This window comes from Schistocerca cancellata, chromosome 6 (genome assembly GCF_023864275.1).
Source record: "Schistocerca cancellata isolate TAMUIC-IGC-003103 chromosome 6, iqSchCanc2.1, whole genome shotgun sequence".
In the NCBI taxonomy this organism is placed as follows: domain Eukaryota; kingdom Metazoa; phylum Arthropoda; class Insecta; order Orthoptera; family Acrididae; genus Schistocerca; species Schistocerca cancellata.
In genome coordinates, this window is record NC_064631.1 from 273,253,043 (window position 1) to 273,277,664 (window position 24,622).

At 40.1% G+C, this 24,622-nt stretch overlaps 1 protein-coding gene across 4 annotated transcripts in view; it reads left to right on the plus strand.

Moving 5' to 3' along the window:
* LOC126190892 (protein enabled) overlaps window positions 1-24,622 on the plus strand; it is a 213,805-nt gene that overhangs the window by 166,112 nt on the left and 23,071 nt on the right. For 3 of the 4 annotated variants that reach the window (XM_049931503.1, XM_049931505.1, XM_049931504.1), the window contains 2 exons: window positions 1,321-1,433; window positions 10,227-10,328. In XM_049931503.1, coding sequence (XP_049787460.1) covers window positions 1,321-1,433; window positions 10,227-10,328 — 215 coding nt within the window. The remainder of the gene's footprint in view (window positions 1-1,320; window positions 1,434-10,226; window positions 10,329-24,622) is intronic. The other variant, XM_049931506.1, reaches the window with a different exon arrangement.

The following is a 24,622-nucleotide window of genomic DNA, read 5'->3' on the forward strand; positions in this document are numbered from 1 at the left end:
TATACATACTTTTTGGTGATTTTGTCCAGCTACCAGTAATCAACATAAAAATGACATGTGCTGTGTTTCATCTTTGTGAGGGCCAAAGAGTCTCTTAGGGCTGGAGGGTTGAATCGTGTACTCTCACAGTATCTTCTCAACTTTGTTCAGTGGAAGACAACTATATAAATACTGACTGATGGCTTGAGGGGGGCTGGGGGGATGGTCCTCAATGTTTGGTATATGATACAGCGTTTCACATTGGATTGTGTGTTCTTCCTCGTCTGCGATCCATGTTTTAATGTGCCCAAAATTGATGAAAAATGGCAAACAATCACTGACTGTTCCTCGGTAGAACTTGGAAGTAAAGGAAGCTGTATAATAAATTCCTCCAGTGGGTTGTCTAATGGCAGTGTAGCATGGTTCTTCACTGACGGCAGTGAGGTGATTTTCCAGGGCTGCTTGTATTTGGCTTACTTCTCAAGAAGATGACAGCTTTTGCATAGCCGTTTTGGAGACAAGGCACTGATGAAGTCAGAGGTAAAAATGTCATATAGAAGCCAGACTTGGGGTACCAGTTATAACAACATAACTAAACAGTGGAAAATCCAAGGTAGAATAAGGACAGTATTAGTCAAAAGGTTAGATTGCTACTCAGCGTAAAGCGGACAGATTGCAGATAGGCACAACAAAAAGACTGCCAAACAAGTAAGCTTTCAGCCATAAAGGCCTTCATTGGAATTCGACACACACACACACACACACACACACACACACACACACACACACACACACACACACATTCACTTTCATGCAAATGTGACTCACACACTCGAGTACTTCACACTAAAAACGCATTTAAAGATCACGCATAAAAGTGCATGTGGAGTTATTGCCTATGGCAGCAGACAATGCTCCTGTTTATACATACATAGAATGTTCTGCTAAATTACAATATTCCATAAATAAGTAAATTCCAGAAAATTCTAGAAATGAAAAATGATTGCAGATGGCTGAAATCAAGCTTCTGACCCACACATTGCCAGCTAGTAACTGCAGTAACTACATCATAGCAGGCAACATACAACACATAGCAATAAAATATGGAGGTCCTAAGTAAAAACCTATGTCAGATGAATATCAATTTTGATAACTCATCCTCTTTGTTTTTAGTTTACTCTATTTTGTGGACAAAACTTGGGTTTTAAATATTAGGTTTCAGCCTGCTCTGTTTGGTAAATTGTTTTCTTGTTTCATTGTTAACATAGTTCTGACAAATATATATAAAATGGAGCATCTTCTACTTCAATAGTAAGATTTTCTTGTGTAACAATTTTCCAGATCCTAGGTAACGCTCTGTCTAGGTCTCTAGGACAGCCGCCTTCTGTCTCAAGCACACAACCAATCTACCAAGTCTCCAGTAATGGGCAATATGAGGAGGACATGGGATACAGGTAGGACTGTTTCCTTTGTGTGTCTTATCTTGGTTTGTCTTTTGATGTGTTAGGTTAAAGTGCAATCTTTTATAATGCGGTCACTTCACTTGAGTTTTGTTAAGCAATATGTATTTTGTTTCTTGTTGATCAAAAGGATTGATTTTGGCACATTGTTCAGTGTGATATAGATTTGTAGAATTTTCTAGTCAGAATAAAAATTGTTGCAAAAATATATGCTCCAGGTTCAATCATTGCCCATTTATATATATTTCACATGCTGTATATGCTTCATACAGAAATTATAACAACAGCAATTAATTGAGGAAAGCACTGGATTTCTCATTTTTGCTGAAAAAGAATTTTTGTTCAGTAGCTAAATGTTGTTGATGCTCTATTCTTACTGTGTGATATTTCAAACTGGAAACTAAATACAGGTCTTTTTTTGTCTGTTGTGTATTTACTGTGTCATCCAACTGTGCAACAGATCCCAGAAACTGCTACAGTTTTGCACAAATTCAGTTTTAATAGGAGTACCTTAAAACACTGCAGAACCAACCAGCCTGAAAGGTGGCAGCACATTGGACTTGCAAAAATCAGTTAACTGAGTGATAACATGACATGTACACAATTTCCTGTACAGAACAAAAATAGTACTTAAATTACTTCACATTCACTCGTTAATTAAAGAGCTTAACCCACATTTGTAATACCAACAGAGGGGGTCGTATAGGAGAATAATGTGATCAAGTATACTTTATACTTTCTATGAAAAATCCCTGCTGCTTTTTTTTTCTGTTCAGCCCTCACATAGGTAATTAAAAGTATAATATATATTGCAGGTGAACTTCATTTGTAGCTGACACAGTAAAGTAGATACCCATGTTTCTTGTAAAAACTATAAACCATCCTCAACTTGAAACTGAAAGAAGTAGAGATAATCATTTTTGAGTACTCACAGTTCACAAATTGGTATTCTTGATGGTTCCTAAATACAGTCATGGGCCACGTGGGAACACGAGAAGATGTGTGGGTCAGTTCATGTTATTCACCTTCAGTTAACATTCAAGTTGTGATAGAATGTGCCATTGTGATTTAATAGTGTATCAGTAATTGGGAATGATTTTCTCCTGGCAATAACAGTTCTACAGGTATACTTATTACTTTTTTATTTCTCTGTTTGGTACTAGTTTTGGGTTGCAGCTATGATACCATGTTCCTATGTAAAAATAGTACACGAAGAGTGAGTCTCAGATAAAAAATTTTTTGTATTGTGTTAAAATGTCATAATATTACTCTTAATTTATGTAATACATCATAGGATATTAATCCCTACAAAACCTAAAATATATGTTTGATAATTTATTACTTTGACTTCTATCCTTATTGTAGATAAAGTTGACTCTCCATTGTCTCCAGGAAAACATAATTAAATTCCACCTAAAATACCAGGTGTAGAAGAATGAAACTGGAATTTGCTTGCAATAACTACACATCTGTTGGAAACTGATAAATAATATTTTATTCTAAATAACCTCTACTGATATTTATACATTTCTCCCACTTCTCTGGTAGGCTATGAATGCTACGTCAAAAAAGCAGTTCTTCTTTTGAAGCGAACCAGTCAGCGAGCAATTTTCATATATTTTCATACGAATTGAAGCATTGTTCAGTGAGAGAACGTCCCAGTGATGGAAATAGGTGATAAACGGATGGAGCTAAGTCTGGAGAAAAGCTGCATGACACAGTATTTCCCAGCTGAACGCCTTGATGTTTCCCAGACCCGTTCTGCTGTGTGTCATGGGGTGTTATCATGGAGCAATATGAGTTTGTGTTGCCTTTTTCTGTATTCAGGTCGTTTTTCATGTAATGCTTGATTTAAATGAATCATTTGCTATTGTTAGCGATCTGTGTTATGGTGTCATCATGTTTTAGCAACTCGTAATAGATGACACCCTTCTGATCCCACCAAACATAGAGCATGTCTTCTTTCCAAAGTGATTTGGTCTTGCAGTGGATGTTGATGATTTGCCCGGATTCACCAAAGATTTACAATGCTTTGGATTCTCAAAATACATCCATTTTTCGTCACCTGTCGCCATTCGATGGAGAAGCAACTTTCTTCTGTATCTGGCGAGCAGCATTTCACAAGTGATCTTTTGATTTGCTTGCTGTCTTTATTCAGTTCATGTAGAACCCATTTCCCACTTTCTGCACCTTTCCCATAGCTTTCAACTGCAGAGAAATGGCTTTCTGCATCACATTCAATTGTTCCACAAATTCCTGTTGAGTTTGAGTACCATCTTCTCCAACAAGCCCGGCAATTCGTTGTCTTTGAAGTTTTTTGGTGGTTTCCCGCGCTTGTCGTTTCTCACGTCAAAATCAGTACTTTTAAATTTTTTGAACCACTCAAACCGCTGTTTTTTTCCAAGAGCATGTTCACTGAAAGCTTCGACAAGTGTTCGATGCGATGCTGCAGTAGTTTTCTTCAAATGATAACTGAAAACCAATGCTGTCTGCAAATAGTAGTTTGTAGGCACAAAACTAGACATGTTTACAGGTTTGAAACGGATACCGATATATGGAAGTTGGGTTACTGTGTGTTGACATTCATCAGCAGCTGTTACAGGAAGCAGATGGTGGCACAGCAGACACAGTCTCACAGGCCCTACACTGATGGCTAAGCACCTTCAATAAAGAAATTCTGGTTTCATACTTCTACACTCGGTATAGTTTAAGTTCCAGATAGCTACATAATCTGGCAAGCATAGTAATAAAATAGGAATGGTGAACTGCGAAGAAGGATTAATAATAGTAGTAAAATTGACAAGAAGGAATAATGACAACACAATATATTCTAAATTTAAAAAAAGTATAATCAGCGTACATTGTTCAGAGCAAAGCTTCTCTCACAGATGTCCATTTGGCACAAATACAAAATTGTAGAGAGCATCTTAATCCAAGCTAAACATAAAATACATTATGGAAAGAAGTGTGGTTAGTACATTTAGAGGTGTAACGTCTTGTTGTACTTTGTACCAAGAATGTAAGTATTTCAATGCTTGGCAGTGTTGTATCACAGAAACATATCAAAGATGTATTAGCAAATATGTAAGTCATTGGATAACACAGAGTTAGAAAATTTTCAAATGCATGTTAACGTTAATGGGATCCAGATGTTGACATGAGTAGATGACAGATGCTGGGTTTCACCAAATAATTCTCTCTCTCTCTCTCTCTCTCTCTCTCTCTCTCTCTCTCTCTCTCTCTCTCTGTGTGTGTGTGTGTGTGTGTGTGTGTGTGTGTGTGTGTGTGTGTGTGTGTGTGTGTGGGTAGTGTAATCTAATTAAAAATTCTAAAACTTGTATGAGAATTGCTGTATATAAGAAGATAGATATGAGGCACACACTAGTTTGAGAGGTGCACACAGCTTTGTAACTGATGAAGAAATCAGATTGTAATTGTATTATATTAGTAGAATTCAACAGATATAATGCCATCATAGAAGAAAAATAAAATCTTTGGCATGATTGTATGAACTGTCCAATGAAGCAATTGGGATAAAAAACAGAAAACAAGTCACATAAAACTCCGAGGACACAACTTACGTACACCCAAGCTGAAATTGCCCACACTGTCAACATGCTACTTGGCAGCATCACTAGCTAACAGCCAGGCAAAGATTACATAGGGTATGTCATATACCGACTAAAGAATATTAGATTGTCCTATGTTGAAATCAACTGACTGTTGCAGACGAAGCTAGTTGTGACAGCTCACATATGCAGATTGTGAATAGTAAAATAACAAGTAATACAAAACAAGAAAGAGAGCTCTGATATGTGTGTAAGTACTACAATAAAATTAAAATATCAAGATTATATTAAAAGATGGAGATGATGGAAGAGAAAGCATCACAGTAAGCCACATTCTCAAGAGGAAGTAAGCTGTTTATGTAATGGCTGTGAACAAAAACTTAAGAGACGTGACAAAGAGCAGGCGCTTACACCATCATGGTATAGGAACTGAAGACAGATCGTGCAGGATACGTATGGCACATTGTGAATGGTTCCAATGATTTATTGCTAATAAATGGAACCTTGAACACGTCCTAGTTCATAGGCAATTTTTTTGCTTATATTAGTTTGCACAAATATCAGTTGGAATTAGAAATTTCTCCACTAAAAACATTTCACCTAATAATGCAAATACTTGAATTATCGCTTGTTCACCCGCATCTTTCAGGGAATTGTGCCATACTCCCGAAGGAAGAAAATTGCATACTATTTACTAGTGTGACTGTTACTTTGTTGATGTCTGTCATGTGAAGAACATGCAGCTCAGTTTCTTTGTAAAATGTTGATCAAAATCAACCAACTAAAGAGGCTTCCTAGTACCTGTAACCGTTAATTATCAGGATATTTTGTGGATGAGTGCTGGACTCCGAGCATAACCACACATTGACACAGCTCCTCTGGAAGCAACAGTTTGCCAGTTCACACACACACACACACACACACACACAGACAGACAGACAGACAGACAGACAGAGAGAGAGAGTGAGAGAAGCTGCACTTTGAGCCAAGTACAGTTTTAAATTCTCTCTCTCTCTCTCTCTCTCTCTCTGTGTGTGTGTGTGTGTGTGGGGGGGGGGGGGGGGGGGGATGTACATTATTCAAACAAGGCAATGCACTCTAGAGATGAGCTTGCAGTGGCTTGATGACTGGAATTCAAAATAGTGACTGGTTGCATAATGTACCCACATAAGTCATGATTATTATTACTTAAATTGCTCATTACAATTTTCATGTCATGTAACAACTATTACATTACTCTTGAAGAGTGTGATAGTGAGGGGATTAAAAAAAATTACTTGTGACTATTCATGTACCAAGGTTTTTGTGTTCTTCATTAGATTAGAAAAACTTTCCATCCACTGCTCATATCACTGGCCTTGTTACAGTAAAAATTTCTAGTTGCAAGGACTGGAGAGTAGGGTGTATGTTGAAGGAATTCAAATTCCGTATGCATTATGGCAGCATTAGATGAATGGGCAGTATAACAGCACAGCACAAAAGCAACTGAATGAAGATCTCCATCTGCTGATAGCAGTTGTTGTTGTTGTTGTGGTCTTCAGTCCTGAGACTGGTTTGATGCAGCTCTCCATGCTACTCTATCCTGTGCAAGCTTCTTCATCTCCCAGTACCTACTGCAACCTACATCCTTCAGAATCTGCTTAGTGTATTCATCTCTTGGTCTCCCCCTACGACTTTTACCCTCCACGCTGCCCTCCAATACTAAATTGGTGATCCCTTGATGCCTCAGAACATGTCCTACCAACCGATCCCTTCTTCTGGTCAAGGTGTGCCACAAACTTCTCTTCTCCCCAATCCTATTCAATACCTCCTCATTAGTTACGTGATCTACCCACCTTATCTTCAGCATTCTTCTGTAGCACCACATTTCGAAAGCTTCTATTCTCTTCTTGTCCAAACTAGTTATCGTCCATGTTTCACTTCCATACATGGCTACACTCCATACAAATACTTTCAGAAACGAATTCCTGACACCTAAATCTATATTCGATGTTAACAAATTTCTCTTCTTCAGAAACGCTTTCCTTGCCATTGCCAGTCTACATTTTATATCCTCTCTACTTCGACCATCATCAGTTATTTTGCTCCCCAAATAGCAAAACTCCTTTACTACTTCAAGTGTCTCATTTCCTAATCTAATTCCCTCAGCATCACCCGACTTAATTAGACTACATTCCATTATCCTCGTTTTGCTTTTGTTGATGTTCATCTTATATCCCCCCTTCAAGATACCATCCATTCCGTTCAACTGCTCTTCTAAGTCCTTTGCTGTCTCTGACAGAATTACAATGTCATCGGCGAACCTCAAAGTTTTTATTTCTTCTCCATGGATTTTAACACCTACTCCGAATTTTTCTTTTGTTTCCTTTACTGCTTGCTCAATATACAGATTGAATAACATCGGGGAGAGGCTACAACCCTGTCTTACTCCCTTCCCCACCGCTGCTTCCCTTTCATGTCCCTCGACTCTTATAACTGCCATCTGGTTTCTGTACAAATTGTAAATAGCCTTTCGCTCCCTGTATTTTACCCCTGCGACCTTTAGAATTTGAAAGAGAGTATTCCAGTCATCATTGTCAAAAGCTTTCTCTAAGTCTACAAATGCTAGAAACGTAGGTTTGCCTTTCCTTAATCTTTCTTCTAAGATAAGTCGTAAGGTCAGTATTGCCTCACGTGTTCCAGTATTTCTACGGAATCCAAACTGATCTTCCCCGAGGTCGGCTCCTGATAACTACATCCTCTTGAGTAGTCCCCGCCCGGAGATCCGAATGGGGGACTATTTTAACTCCGGAATATTTTACCCAAGAGGACGCCATCATCGTTTAATCATACAGTAAAGCTGCATGTCCTCGGGAAAAATTACGGCCGTAGTTTCCCCTTGCTTTCAGCCGTTCGCAGTACCAGCACAGCAAGGCCGTTTTGGTTATTATTACAAGGTCAGATCAGTCAATCATCCAGACTGTTGCCCTTGCAACTACTGAAAAGGCTGCTGCCCCTCTTCAGGAACCACACGTTTGTCTGGCCTCTCAACAGATACCCCTCCGTTGTGGTTGCACCTACGGTACGGCTATCTGTATCGCTGAGGCACGCAAGCCTCCCCACCAACGGCAAGGTCCATGGTTCATGGGGGGGCAATATGATGTACCAAACTCACTGATAGCAGTATGATGACATTAAATGTTCTGTCTTACTCCTGTAGTCTTCAGCCATTATGGATCTTTCATCCCAAAAAAGAATTATGTTTGAATACAAAAGTTTGAGAGTCTTAATGACAAGCTAAGGTGTTACTGCCCACTCGCTTTTCTAACTAGTGCTGGTACACTTAAGTTCCATCTCCTATGACGATAGTTAATAGGAATTCAGTACTTTCAAAACTATAAATAACACAAAAGTTGTTCATAGCAACCATAATCTTGATTTTCCTTTGTGCTGTATACTCAGTCAACATAGTACCCAAATTACAACACTTTGAAGGACTTCGGGCCTTGTGGGCAATATGATGTACCAAACTCACTATATCATACAATTATGTCTGTACGTGCATGACAAACTGCTAATTTTCGTTGAAAATACATTCCACTGCCACTCAGTATGCCTAATCATGTTCTGAAGTAACCAACACATAGGTAAAGCAATTTTTTTTAACTTAAGACACCACTTAAAAACTTACTGTAACCATACTGCAGGCCCATTCTGTGGCTGACTTGTGTGTTTTACATTTTAAGAACAAAGAAAGAGTTCATCAGATCATAACATCCCTTTTAGTGCATAAAATCTATGTAGTCGTCATTCTTGCAGAGCCTCTGCGTCTTTATATGATGTTCCTGCACACTTTTGCCATCTGTCACCTTAGTTTTTCTGTTCATGAGCATTACTACTGTCAACTTTAGAAATTCGTAACACACATTCTTTATTTCACTTTTAACGTTTTCCTTTTGTCCACCTCCATAAGCAGTGTTCTGCTTTCCTAGGTCCTTTTTATTATACTTATTGTATGAATGGGTTGTAAGTGTGTGGTTTCATATTTCTTATCAAATTTGGTAAACCATCTTAATATCTGTATGTTATTAGTGCACTGTATTATAAAAGGATTGTAGGGTTGAGATTTGAGCCAGGTACTAGATAGTATTCAAAAATAAAACACACAGTACAGAAGCTGCATATAACTGACTCAACAATTTGACAATTGTAATGATTCATTTATATGTTATAGTCCTCTACTGTTTTTATTCCACATCTTTTCTGCTCCGCCTCTCACAATGGAATATAATGGGTTTACAATTTTGCACACACATCTTAATGGATTTAAAAGTACAGTAGCGATAATTATAACAAAGTAAATTAAAAGTGGTTAGATTTAAGTGGGGCATATGTAACAAGATGATGTTACATACGTGCTACACACACTACTTATTAAAATGTAAAATATAAAATCTCTCTCTCTCTCTCTCTCTGTGTGTGTGTGTGTGTGTGTGTGTGTGTGTGTGTGTGGCAAAGAATATATTATGTATGTTGAAACGAAATGATGATTAGTTACTAAAATATGTTCACTAAAAAAAAGGTGGGTTTTATGCTACACGTCTGCAATAAGAGAAACTAATGGGTTTGCAGTGCCCCACCGTCCCTATCCCTTGATCCTCCATGTCCTCCTCCTCTTCTTCCACCACCACTACCACCTCCTCCTCCTCCTCCTCCGCCCCCCCCCCCCCCCCTCGTGCTTGTATCATTGTTCTCAGCTCTCCTACCAATATGCTTCTCCTTTCTGTGTAATATATCGAATCCTCCCCCTATACCTCCTTGCCAACTCCTCCATTGCTTGTACCTCACTCCATCTCCCACATCCAGCCTGCCCCATCCCACCATTCTCCTATTCTCAAACTCACCTTCTACCAACCTACCTCTCCTAAGCTCCGTCTCACCTCGTGCCTTGCCTCCCACCCAAGCTCCGTCTCGCCTCACTCCGGATCTCCTCACATCCTGCTTCCTACCCTTGGTCTCTCCCCCCACCACCACCACCACCACCACCGACCATCTCCTCTCTCTCTGTCTCCTATACTGTTTGTCATTTTGTGCGTGCAAGTGAGAGGACAAGCTGTATAAGTTCTTTTAAATTTATTGTATGAAGTAATTATGATACTGTGTATGCTACAAACAAATATTTACAGCAACACTGCCAAGAATATTGTGAAGATAAAAAATTGGAATGGTATTATTGCAGTAAGACGCTATGCCTTCCTCGAGTGTCCCTCCATCAACAGATGCCATGCAGTGTTGCAATAGCATCACGAATCCCAAGTCCTGGCGGGGGGACGAGTTCGAGGTATGAGCTTAATGCTCAAGGTATAATTGGGTACATTGGACATAATAGCTAACAAAACGGTGTGGGCATACGTTTACAATAGATACTTTAGTATTAAATTATAGCTGGCAATGGTTGGTGGTATTTAAACTAACCACATTTGAGATTTCTGCGTATCACTAATATCAGCAGTAACAAAATGCTTTCCAACAAGAATTTTGCATTGCTCATCGTCACACAATATTTTCTGGTAGTGACCTGAGCAGTCAGTATTTTCATTATCCAAGGTGTTCCTGCTCAATAGTAGCTGCACCCATGTGTTAATGACTGAATAAAAGAGAGGGTACTTCCATTCCCTGAAACTGGGATTACTGGGGCCAACCCGACGTTGCAGCGGAAGATACTGAACCTTCAGCTTTTGCACCCTGTTCTAAAAACATGGCCCCTGGTTGTGAGTGACTGTTTACTTCTCACATTTTCTCTCGCTTTCTTACTTCTATAATTTTCTTAATTGTCTTTTTGTTTCAATTCTTGCTGTAAGCTCATATTCGGTGTCTGTTGTATTTATTTTTGTTCGTGTCAGCTAAGCTCTGCTTTATTTGTATGTAGGAGCTCATCTTTTCTTAATATAGCCATTAGCATCTAGTTTGATATTTGTCAGTGTATGTCCAAATTATATTTTAAGACAGAGATCCTGATGATTTAAGTAACATTAAACACAGAGTTGATTTCTGGATTCAGTTTTCTTCCTACACAGTTGAAAGAGAAAGGAGGAAAAATCAAGTTACATAAAATGTTCACATATTTACTTAGGAAGAGTTAACATAAAAGCTATTGCAAAGATAACAAATTTGAACATAAATTGGCTAGGGTAAGGTTATGATCTGTAATGCATTTTTTCCCCACACTTAACCTTTTGATTTAATATTTTATTAGCATTTTTTATTAAATAGTCACTCTAGACTTTCTAGACAGCAGAAGAGTAAATCCAGAATTCTAGAAGCTCTATTTAACTTCCTCATTTTTTTTTTTTTTTTTTTTTTTTCAAGAAAGGTCACCATTTGATGTTGTATTAGTGTGTATTGTCTACATTTATGAATTATTTGCTCTTCCAGTTATTGTAGTTTTAATATTTCAAGAATCTTCAGATGTATTAATGTCATTTATATAAATGATATATAAAAATATCAGACATTTTTACTCTAAATTTGCAACAGTTTGAATGAACTCCAGCAAGAATTCATAAAATGCACCTATAATATGAGAAGTTACACCTCTCCCTTTCAGCTGCCTATGCCTTGATGCCAGGAAACCACTACTTGCTAGATATTTAAATAGATGAGTCCCACAAGGACAGTCAGTACACGTTGTTTAAAAAAAATGCTCTGTTACAAAATATCCTGTCTCCTAAAACACACACACACACACACACACACACACACACACACACACACACAGAGTTTGAGTCTAACACACTCAGAAATCTTACTGTAAGGCAGGAAAGGACACGATGTAACAAGTGATCACCTGCAGTGTAAATTCTTCAGTTATGTGTTAATGTTAGTTAAACTAGATAGTTTAGTGTCACAGAATACAGAAAAGAGGTGCAGTGAAACTTATCACATTGCAAGTCAAACATTCCATCAGGATGATTAGTTGGTTGTTTTGAATTTAAAGGACTAAACAACGAGGCCATCAGTGCCATTCCATCAGGACAAAAGATTGAAGAAATTATGATAGCATTCTTCCCAAGTCTGTACCTGAAGCACCATACTGCTGCCATACATTAAAGGCAACACTAACAAAAATTATATATATATATAGTTATAATAGAAGGAAACATTCCACGAAGGAAAAATATACCTAAAAACAAAGATGATGTGACTTACCAAATGAAAGTGCTGGCAGGTCGACAGACAGACAAACGAACACAAACATACACACAAAATTCAAGCTTTCGCAACAAACTGTTGCCTCATCAGGAAAGAGGGAAGGAGAGGGAAAGACGAAAGGATGTGGGTTTTAAGGGAGAGGGAAAGGAGTCATTCCAGTCCCGGGAGTGGAAAGACTTACCTTAGGGGTAACCCGGAAGGTGTACACGATCAAAGGCAGAGCCACGTGTGAAAGCACCCATGTGATCTACCAACTGACCTGCCTACACTGTGATGCATTCTATGTGGGAATGACCAGCAACAAACTGTCCATTCGCATGAATGGACACAGGCAGACAGTGTTTGTTGGTAATGAGGACCACCCTGTGGCTAAACATGCCTTGGTGCACGACCAGCACATCTTGGCGCAGTGTTACACCGTCCGGGTTATCTGGATACTTCCTACGAACACCAACCTATCCGAACTCCGGAGATGGGAACTTGCTCTTCAATATATCCTCTCTTCCCGTTATCCACCAGGCCTCAATCTCCGCTAATTTCAAGTTGCCGCCATTCATACCTCACCTCTCATTCAACAACATCTTTGCCTCTGCACTTCTGCCTCGACTGACATCTCTGCCCAAACTCTTTGTCTTTAAATATGTCTGCTTGTGTCTGTATATGTGTGGATGGATATGTGTGTGTGTGCGAGTGTATACCCGTCCCTTTTTCCCCCTAAGGTAAGTCTTTCCACTCCCGGGACTGGAATAACTCCTTTCCCTCTCCCTTAAAACCCACATCCTTTCGTCTTTCCCTCTCCTTCCCTCTTTCCTGATGAGGCAACAGTTTGTTGCGAAAGCTTGAATTTTGTGTGTATGTTTGTGTTCGTTTGTGTGTCTGTCGACCAGCCAGCACTTTCATTTGGTAAGTCACATCATCTTTGTGTATATATATATATATATATATATATATATATATATATATATATATATATATATATATATATACACACACACACACTCTCCTGGAAATGGAAAAAAGAACACATTGACATCGGTGTGTCAGACCCACCATACTTGCTCCGGACACTGCGAGAGGGCTGTACAAGCAATGATCACACGCACGGCTCAACGGACACACCAGGAACCGCGGTGTTGGCCGTCGAATGGCGCTAGCTGCGCAGCATTTGTGCACCGCCGCCGTCAGTGTCAGCCAGTTTGCCGTGGCATACGGAGCTCCATCGCAGTCTTTAACACTGGTAGCATGCCGTGACTGCGTGGACGTGAACCGTATGTGCAGTTGACGGACTTTGAGCGAGGGCGTATAGTGGGCATGCGGGAGGCCGGGTGGACGTACCGCCGAATTGCTCAACACGTGGGGCGTGAGGTCTCCACAGTACATCGATGTTGTCGCCACTGGTCGGCGGAAGGTGCACGTGCCCGTTGACCTGGGACCAGACCGCAGCGACGCACGGATGCACGCCAAGGCCGTAGGATCCTACGCAGTGCCGTAGGGGACCGCACCGCCACTTCCCAGCAAATTAGGGACACTGTTGCTCCTGGGGTATCGGCGAGGACCATTCGCAACCGTCTCCATGAAGCTGGGCTATGGTCCCGCACAGCGTTAGGCCGTCTTCCGCTCACGCCCCAACATCGTGCAGCCCGCCTCCAGTGGTGTCGCGACAGGCGTGAATGGAGGGACGAGTGGAGACGTGTCGTCTTCAGCGATGAGAGTCGCTTCTGCCTTGGTGCCAATGATGGTCGTATGCGTGTTTGGCGCCGTGCAGGTGTGCGCCACAATCAGGACTGCATACGACCGAGGCACACAGGGCCAACACCCGGCATCATGGTGTGGGGAGCGATCTCCTACACTGGCCGTACACCACTGGTGATCGTCGAGGGGACACTGAATAGTCCAAACCGAACCCATCGTCCTACCATTCCTAGACCGGCAAGGGAACTTGCTGTTCCAACAGGACAATGCACGTCCGCATGTATCCCGTGCCACCCAACTTGCTCTAGAAGGTGTAAGTCAACTACCCTGGCCAGCAAGATCTCCGGATCTGTCCCCCATTGAGCATGTTTGGGACTGGATGAAGCGTCGTCTCACGCGGTCTGCACGTCCAGCACGAACGCTGGTCCAACTGAGGCGCCAGGTGGAAATGGCATGGCAAGCCGTTCCACAGGACTACATCCAGCATCTCTACGATTGTCTCCATGGGAGAATAGCAGCCTGCATTGCTGCGAGAGGTGGATATACACTGTACTAGTGCCGACATTGTGCATGCTCTGTTGCCTGTGTCTATGTGCCTGTGGTTCTGTCAGTGTGACCATGTGATGTATCTGACCCCAGGAATGTGTCAATAAAGTTTCCCCTTCCTGGTACAATGAATTCACGGTGTTCTTATTTCAATTTCCAGGAGTGTATATATATACTGTTGCCTCATCAGGAAAGAGGGAAGGAGAGGGAAAGACGAAAGGATGTGGGCTTTAAGGGAGAGGGTAAGGAGTCATTCCAGTCCCGGGAGCGGAAAGACTTACCTTAGGGGGAAAAAAGGACGGGTATACACTCGCGCCCACACACACACATATCCATCCACACATATACAGACACAGGCAGACATATTTAAGGACAAAGAGTTTGGGGTTTGTATGTTTGTGTTCGTTTGTGTGTCTGTCGACCTGCCAGCACTTTCATTTGGTAAGTCACATCATCTTTCTTTTTAGATATATTTTTAGACACATGACAAATGTCTGCTTGTGTCTTGTATGTGTGGTGGATATGTGTGTGTGTGCGCGAGTGTATACCTGTCCTTTTTTCCCCCTAAGGTAAGTCTTTCCGCTCCCGGGATTGGAATGACTCCTTACCCTCTCCCTTAAAACCCATATCCTTTTGTCTTTCCTTCTCCTTCCCTCTTTCCTGACGAGGCAACCGTTGGTTGCGAAAGCTAGATTTTGTGTGTATGTTTGTGTTTGTTTGTGTGTCTATCGACCTGCCAGCGCTTTTGTTTGGTAAGTCTCATCATCTTTCTTTTTAAATATATTTTTCCCACGTGGAATGTTTCCCTCTATTATATATATATATATATGGTTATAATAGAAGGAAACATTCCACGAAGGAAAAATAGGCTTGTGTCTGTATATGTGTGGATGGATATGTGTGTGTGTGTGTGTGTGTGTGTGTGTGTGTGTGTGTGTGTGTGTGCGCGCGCGAGTGTGTACCCATCCTTTTTTCCCCCTAAGGTAAGTCTTTCCGCTCCCGGGACTGGAATGACTCCTTACCCTCTCCCTTAAAACCCACATCCTTTCGGCCTTCCCTCTCCTTCCCTCTTCCTGATGAGGCAACAGTTTGTTGCGAAAGCTTGAATTTTGTGTGTATGTTTGTGTGTCTGTCGACCTGCCAGCACTTTCATTTGGTAAGTCACATCATATATATATATATATATATATATATATATATATATATATATATATATATATATATATATATGTGTGTGTGTGTGTGTGTGTGTGTGTGTGTGTGTGTGTGTGACACACCAGTTCAGACATGAATTTTTTGAGTGGATACTAAATCTCCACTATACTTTCCAGAAGTTCACCAATGATGATGCCATTAAAACAATTTGTATTTTTGATTAGTCTCAAGAAGTTAGGAATAAAATTTTCTGAAGCAGTCTCTTAAAAAAAGGGGGGGAGGTTGTCTTTTTATTCAGGGTCATCTTTACATATGTAGATACTGCAGGTGACAAAATGTCTGTATGTGTGAAACAATATTTTTCCCCCCTCCTCCTCCTCTGAAAAATGGAGATTCTAAAATTAATTTTTCTTGGCAAATATGGATTAATGGAAGCTATAGAAGAGACATAATATGTTGATGGACATTCTGTTATGGAAACAATTGCCAAAACTGTGCATATCTGTAGGCTATGAGCTGCTGCTCGCTTTCCAATTCAAATTCACTCTCTCACACAAATCTGCAGATGGGTATATTTTAGAGTGGTGTACTTAAAGCAGATAAAGAGTGATAAGCCAGTAGCATGAAAGCTAGTGAAATACCTTGAGCTTTTAGTGTGTCTCTGTGTGTCAAGCTTTTAGTGTGTGCCTGTGTGTCGCATGTCAATCAGAAACTAAGGTGCTGATTTTAAATTCCACATTTCCATGCTGCGGCTTGCAACATGGGAATAATGTAAAGTGAAATGGATTATAAAACACAAATGTACGTATGTGGCAGAACTTCAAACAGCTGTGCAAATTTCTTAATTTGTGGACACCAGTTTCGAGACACACTAAATTTGATCAAGCTATATATGAACCATGCGTGGCATGTGACTTTTGTTTTATACCAGTTATGAGGATAATGTATATGCATATGTTATTCACTTGAATATGAGCAAAACTCAAAACTGGTTAGTAGTGCTCCAGAGATCAAATGAATGATAATTTTTGGTTATGGACATCAAGGAATCATATCAGCCCAACACTCATGTGGAACAATCTTACAGCAACTTATCATCATGACTTGATATTTAATCTTTACAGGAAAAGCTTCCATAACTCAAAATTTAACGTTTATTTTCTATGGCAACATAACTTGTAACATACTGAAAATGGCTTGACGAAAAAGCCGTGCCAATATATTCGTGAAGTCTGATCTCATACTTTCTTCAATCTTGTTAAAACGCGACCAGACTTCAACTTATTCCCAAAGAGGAAACAACAAATACCTGCACTTTGTTTTCCTTCTTCGGAAGAGTTTTGTGCTATTGTAATGCAGATTATCCAAAGAATGAGCATGCATGGTGTCCTGAATGAAATAGCAAAATAAATATGTAGATAATAAAGACACTGTTATACATGTAGCTCCTTTCTACAGTGAATTGCTTAAGAACTTGCAGGTGTGCTAACAAATTGGAAAGTTGTAAAACAATGCCAAACTGCGTTGCCAAGCTCGCATATTTTATGCTGGTCTTGAGCTTTGTTTCTCATCATTTAGTGTTTCTATGTTCTACATCTACTACTTCATTTACGTACATATTCTGCAAGCTACCGTATGTTGCATGGTGGAAAGTACCTTATACCTCTGCTAGTCATTTCCTGTCATGTTCACTTGCAAATAAAGAGAGGGAAAAACAACTGTCTGCATGCCTCTATACCAGCCCTAATTTCTCCTATTTTAATGATCAGACATCATTTTGCGAGAGTTTCATTGGTAGCAGTAGAATCATGTTGCAGTCAACTTAAAATCATGATTCTCTAAATTTTCTCAATTTTGTTTTGCAAAAAGAATGTAGTCTTCCAACCAGGGATTTCCATTTGCTTTCACAAAGCATTTCTGTAATACTCATTTGTTGATCGATCAAAAAGTAACAAATCTAGCAGCCTGCCTATGAATTGCTTCAATGTTTTTCTTTAATCTGATCTGGTGGGAATCTTAAATACGTGAGCAGTACTCAAGAGTGGGTTGCATTAGTGTTCTGTACATGACCTCCTGTACAGATGAACCACACTTTCCTAAAATTCTCCTAATAAACAAAAGTAAACCATTCACCTTCCAACCATCCTCACATGCTTGTTCAATTTCATATCACTTTGCAATGTTACACCTAAATGTTTAATTGATGTGCCGGTGCCAAGCAGCACACCACTAATGTTGTATTTGAACATTATTTACTGTTTTTCCTACTCATCAGCAGTAATTTAAATTTTCCTATGTTTTGAGCTAGCTGCCATTCATCATACCAACTAGAAGTTTTATCTAAGTCATCTTGTACCCTCTCACTGTCGTCAGTGATGACCCTTTCCCTTACACCAAAGCACTATCAGCAAACAGCCACAGAATGCTACTCACCCTTTCCAACAGATCATTCATGTGTACATGTTGAATCACCTAGAACTTGTACCGCAAATATTGTGGAAATAAAAGTGCTCGAGATGCGTGGTTTTCGCAGAGCGAAGGGTAGTAAGGGACTTGTTAGCCAGTAAACAGAATGTAACAATACCTGTAAAGTGTATTTTTTACGTAAACATATACTTTTTTAAAGGGAACAAGGCCTTTTGATATTAACAAACTAAAAGTATGGTAAATTATGTCAGTGGTGTTTGTCGCAGGATTCTTGTGAGAGTTGTTTACAAAATAAACTGTAACAACTGCTTGTCACAGGATGTGTTCAAAATGAGCACTGGCAGTGGAAGGAAATAATGCTTCCAGCTGATGTGGAATGACTGATCCACACTTGTTAGCATTTCAATGGAGATGTCTGAGCAGGTTGCAGTAATACGTTGTTGAATGTCATTGGCTTTAGTTGGTATGTTCTTGTAGACAGTGTTTTTCAGCTTTCCCCCACAGGAAAAAAATCTACAGGTGTCAAATGTGGGGAACAGTCCGGCCAAAGTAAAGGTCCTCAGTGTCCAATCCTAAGATTTGGAAACAATTAGTGAAGACATGCTGTAGTACTTCACTCAGTATGGGCTGGACAGCCATCATGTCTGTACCACAGTTTCGTCCTAGTCTGCTAAGAAATGTCTTCTAGAACCCATGGAAGAAGATGGCTCTGTTAGGAGGCTACGATACTTCTGCACTTTCGGTGTTCCATCTATGAAACATGGGCCTATGAGCTGTCACTATCCTGCATCACACGTTTACGCACAATGGACGCTGACGTTTCACCTGACGTATCCAACAGGGATTGTCAGCAAACCAATAGTACATGTTTTGGTAGATTACCTAGCCACAATTGGTAAATGGGGCTTCGTCATTAAACAAGATACATGATACTCTGGAGTATCTTCTTGTCTTAATGCCCATGTACAGAAGTTAACAAGATTCTCATAATCGTTCCCTGCAGCTCTTGATGGAGAGAGATCTACTTGTAATGGAACCGATGTTGATGGAGAGTGCATCGAACACTTGCCTGACTCATACCACTTCCTTGTGGTTGAAGATAATAACTGCTGAGACATCTGTTGGAATATCTTCCCACATGCACCATAGTAGAATGAATTTCATTGTTCCTACACTCTCCATACACTATGAGCATGTTGGTTTTTCACACACACACTAAGAACCTGCAATGCTCTCAAGTATTATTACAATCTGTTTGTTGCCTAACAATATGAGCCCCTGACTACCAACTCAATCTGTCAAAAGCCACACTTCGGTACCACTTTCCATTTCCGCAATGTTTGTGGTGCAAGTTTTAGGTGATTCACCCTGTGTAGAGAAGAAGAGCAGTCCTATCACACTTCTTTGGGGCACTTCTGACAACATCCTTGTCTCTGATCAACACTTGCCATTGAGGATGATGTACTGTGTTCTATTACTTAAGAAGTCTTCGAGCCACACACACACATCTTTTCCGCATCATTTACTGATATGTCTGCAGTGGGGCACCATGTCAAATGCTTCCCAGCAATCTAGGAATATGGGCTCACCTGTTGTGCTTCATCCATGGTTCACAGGATACTTCTGTGATGCTTTCTACATCTGTGCTGATTTATGGATAGAAACTTTCCCTTCTAAAGAAAATTTATTGTATTTGAACAGAGAAAATGTTGATGAATTCTGTAGCAAACCAATGTTACGGGTATTGGTCTATAAATTTATGGGCCCACACTTTTATTTTTCTTATGTACAGAAGTTAACAGCACTTTTTTTCCACTCGCATCGGACTTCGTGCTATGTGAGAGATTCACAATAAATGCAAGCTAAATAAGGTGCCAACACCATAGAGGACAGGGTTGTTGTTACAGTCTTCAATCCAGAGGCTGGTTTGATGCAGCTCTCCATGCTACTCTATCCTGTGCAAGCCTCTTCATCTTCGAGTACCGTATTTACTCGAATCTAAGCCGCACTTTTTTTCCGGTTTTTGTAATCCAAAAAAACGCGTGCGGCTTAGAATCGAGTGCAAAGCAAGCGGAAGTTCTGAAAAATGTTGGTAGGTGCCGCCACAACTAACTTCTGCCGTCGAATATATGTAGCGCTACACAGACATGCTTTGTAGGCACAAAGATAAATACTGGCGCCAAAACCTCTGCGTCAGTAAATAAATTTAAAAAAAGGTGGAAGACGAGCTTTTTTTTTCTCCGCCCCGAGTTTCGACCACTGCATTTTCATACATTATCCAACGAAGTAAATATAAATTCCGTATTGTTCATCTTCGAATGTATTAGAATTTTAATGTACTACGAAAATCCGGCTGGCAAGACTGTTTGGGATGTTTTTCAATATGGCCAACTCTACGTTCTGAATTTTTTCCTACCTGTGAGAAGAGATGGTTGCTAATAGTAACCTGATGAAATGTGAATCACAAGCAGTATTCTCTTCACCATTCACCATAAGAATAATACGAATATAAACATTTTGCCATGTGTTCTTCTGTGTTTGTTGCTATCTCATTTAAATCCCATCTGCCTAATAAACTACGAAACTAGAGTGAGACAACAGCAAACGCGGAAGAATACACTTATCGTGTCATGTTTATATTCGTATTATTCTTAGCCTAATAGTGATACAGTCAGAAATGAACCACGGCAACTGACTAGATTTTTAAATCTAAGATGACTCTAATTTCTGTGCAGAATTTGATGTACTAAAGAAGCGGCCGCAAAGATTTTCAAACGGAGAAAAATTTTCGCCTAACTCTCGTTCAGAACATGTTCTATCATACGCAGCCTATTATTTGGTTCTTGTTGATCATTCTCAAAGAAAGCAGCAGTGTAAGTAACAACAAATAGCAGTCTCTTGACATTGCTTCGCTAATGAGACGATTCGCCTCTTTTTAGTTGTAAGTGGCGGTAGCGCGCACAAAAGCAACCCATGCCGCGAACGGCGACAGGCCGTAAACACGCACTATCAGAATGCGACAAACAATGCATGACACAGTACAGTGATGCATTTTCAGCTTAGAGTGATGTAAACACCTATAACAGAGAAAACGGCACTTATCAGATCAAACAAAATAAGCAATCGATTCAAACCAGACAAAGCACGTGAAAAAGGAAGGGTACCCGTATAAATACGGACGGAGCGCCTGACGCATAGCAATGGCTACCTGGTAAAGCTTACGACTCGAACCAAACTACTGTAGCTGTATCGTCATTCATTCGACCTAAATTGTGTCTCATTTTACAATGGACCAACTTTGTTTCGATTTGGAGGTGCGGCCTAAAACTTTTCTCTCCCCTTGAATTTCGAGTCTCAAATTTCAGGTGCGGCTTAGATTCGGGAAATCTTTTTTTCCTTTGTTTCGAGTCTCATTTTTCAGGTGCGGCTTAGATTCGGGTAAATACGGTAGCTACTGCAGCCTACATCCTTCTGAATCTGCTTTGTGTATTCATCTCTTGGTCTCCCTCTACAATTTTTACCCTCCACGCTGCCCACCAAAACTAAATTGGTGATCCCTTGATGCCTCAGAACATGTCCTACCAACTTAGCCCTTCTTCTAGTCAAGTTGTGCCACAAATTCCTCTTCTCTCAAACTATACAATACCTCCTCATGAGTTACGTGGTCTACCAATCTAATCTTCAGCATTCTTCTGTAACACCACATTTAGAAGGCTTCTATAAGCTTCTATACTCTTCTTGTCTAAATTAGCATCCATGATTCACTTCCATATATGGCTACACTGCATACAAATGCTTTCAGAAAAGACTTCCTGACACTTAACTCTGTACTCGATGTTAACGAATTTTTCTTCTTCAGAAACACTTTCCTTGCCATAGCCAGTCTACATTTTATATCCTGCCCACTTCTACAGTCATCATTATTTTACTTCCCAAATAGAGAAACTCATCTACTGCTTTAAGTGTCTCATTTCATAATCTAATTCCCTCAGCATCGCCTGATTTAATTTCACTACAGTCCATTATCTTCATTTTGCTTTTGTTGATGTTCATGTTGCATCCTTCTTTCAAAACACTGTCCATTCCGTTCAGCTGCTCTTCCAGGTCCTTTGCTGTCTCTGATAGAATAACAATGTCATCGGTGAACCTCAAAGTTATTATTTCTTCTCCATGGATTTTGATTCCTACTCAAAATTCTTCTTTTGTTCCCTTTGCTGCTTGCTCAGTATACAGATTGAATATCACTGGGGATATGCTACAACCTTGTCTCACTTCCTTCCCAACCACTGCTTTCCTTTCATGCCCCTCGACTCTTATAACTGCCATCTGGTTTCTATAGAAATTGTAAATAGCCTTTCGCTCCCTGTGTTTTACCCCTGTCACCTTCAGAATTTGAAAGAGATTATTCCAGTCAACATTGTCATGAGCTTTCTCTAAGTATACAAATACTAGAAATATTGGTTTGCCTTTTCTTAACCTATCTTCTAAGATAAGTTACAGGATCGGTATTGCCTGACGTGTTCCAACATTTCTACAGAATCCAAACTGATCTTCCCCGAGATCGGCTTCCACCGGTTTTTCCATTCATCGGTAAAGAATTCATGTTAGTATTTTGCAGCCGTGACTTATTACACTGAATGTTCGGCAATTTTCACATCTCTCAACACCTGCTTTCTTTGGGATTGGAATTATTATATTCTTCATGAAGTCTGAGGGTATTTCGCCTGTCTCATACATTTTGTTCACCATATGGTAGAGTTTTGTCATGACTGGCTCTCCCAAGGGTGTCAGAAGTTCTAATGGAATGTTTTCTACTCCGGGGGCCTTGTTTCGATCAGGTCTTTCAGTGCTCTGTCAAAATCTTCATGCAGTATCATATCTCCCATTTCATCTTCATCTACATCCTCTTCCATTTCCATAATATTATCCTCAATTACATCGCCCTTGTATACAGGGCTATTACAAATGATTGAAGTGATTTCATAAATTCACTGTAGCTCCATTCATTGACATATGGTCACGACACACTACAGATACGTAGAAAAACTCATAAAGTTTTGTTCAGCTGAAGCCGCACGTCAGGTTTCTGCCGCCAGAGCGCTCGAGAGCACAGTGAGACAAAATGGCGACAGGAGCCGAGAAAGCGTATGTCGTGCTTGAAATGCACTCACAGCAGTCAGTCAGAACAGTGCAACGACACTTCAGGACGAAGTTCAACAAAGATTGGAAAACCGATGGATCGGTCGTGGTGGAGATCACGATCAGCAATTCATGTCATGGCCTCCACGCTCTCCCGACTTAACCCCATGCGATATCTTTCTGTGGGGTTATGTGAAAGATTCAGTGTTTAAACCTCCTCTACCAAGAAACGTGCCAGAACTGCGAGCTCGCATCAACGATGCTTTCGAACTCATTGATGAGGACATGCTGCGCCGAGTGTGGGAGGAACTTGATTATCGGCTTGATGTCTGCCGAATCACTAAAGGGGCACATATCAAACATTTGTAAATGCCTAAAAAAACTTTTTGAGTTTTTGTATGTGTGTGAAAAGCATTGTGAAAATATCTCAAATAATAAAGTTATTGTAGAGCTGTGAAATCGCTTCAATCATTTGTAATAACCCTGTAGATAGACCCTCTATATACTCCTTCCACCTTTCTGCTTTCCCTTCTTGGCTTAGAACTGGATTTCCGTATGAGCTCTTGATATTCATGCAAGTGGTTCTCTTTTCTCCAAAGGTCTCTTTTTTTTTCTATTTTCCTGTAGGCAGTATCTATCTTACCCTTAGTGAGATATGCCTCTATATCCTTACATTTGTCCTCTAGCCATCCATGCTTAGCCATTTTGCACTTCCTGTCAATTTTTTTTTTTTTTTTTTTTTTTTTTTGGCGGTTGTATTCCTTTTTGCGTGCTTCATTTACTGTATTTTTATATTTCCTCCTTTCATCAATTAAATTCAATATTGCTTCTGTTACCCATGGATTTCTACTAGCCCTTGTCTTTTTACGTACTTGATCCTCTGCTGCCTTCACTATTTTGTCTCTCAAAACTACCCATTCTTTTTGTGCTATATCTCTTTTACCCGTTCTTGTCAATCGTTCCCTAATGCTCTCTCTCTGAAACTCTCTTCAACCTCAGGTTTTTTCAGTTTATCCAGAACCCATTTCCTGAAATTCCTACCTTTTTGCAGTTACCTTAGTTGTAATCTACAGTTCATAACCAATAAATCGTGTTCAGAGTCCACATCTCCCCCTGGAAATGTCTTACAGTTTAAAACGTGGTCCCTAAATATCTGCCTTACCATTATAGCATCTATCTGAAACCTTCCAGTGTCTCCAGGTCTCTTTCACCTATACAACTTTCTTTCATGATCCTTAAACCAAGTGTTAACTACGATTAAGTAATGCTCTGTACAAAATTGTACCAGGCAGCTTCCTCTTTCGTTCGTTACCCCAGTCCATATTCACCTACTAGTCTTCCTTCTCTTCTTTTTCCTACGATTGAATTCCAGTCTCCCATGACTATTAAATTTTTGTCTCCCTTAACTATCTGAATAATTTCTTTTATCACATCATACATTTCTTCAATCACTTCAACATTTGC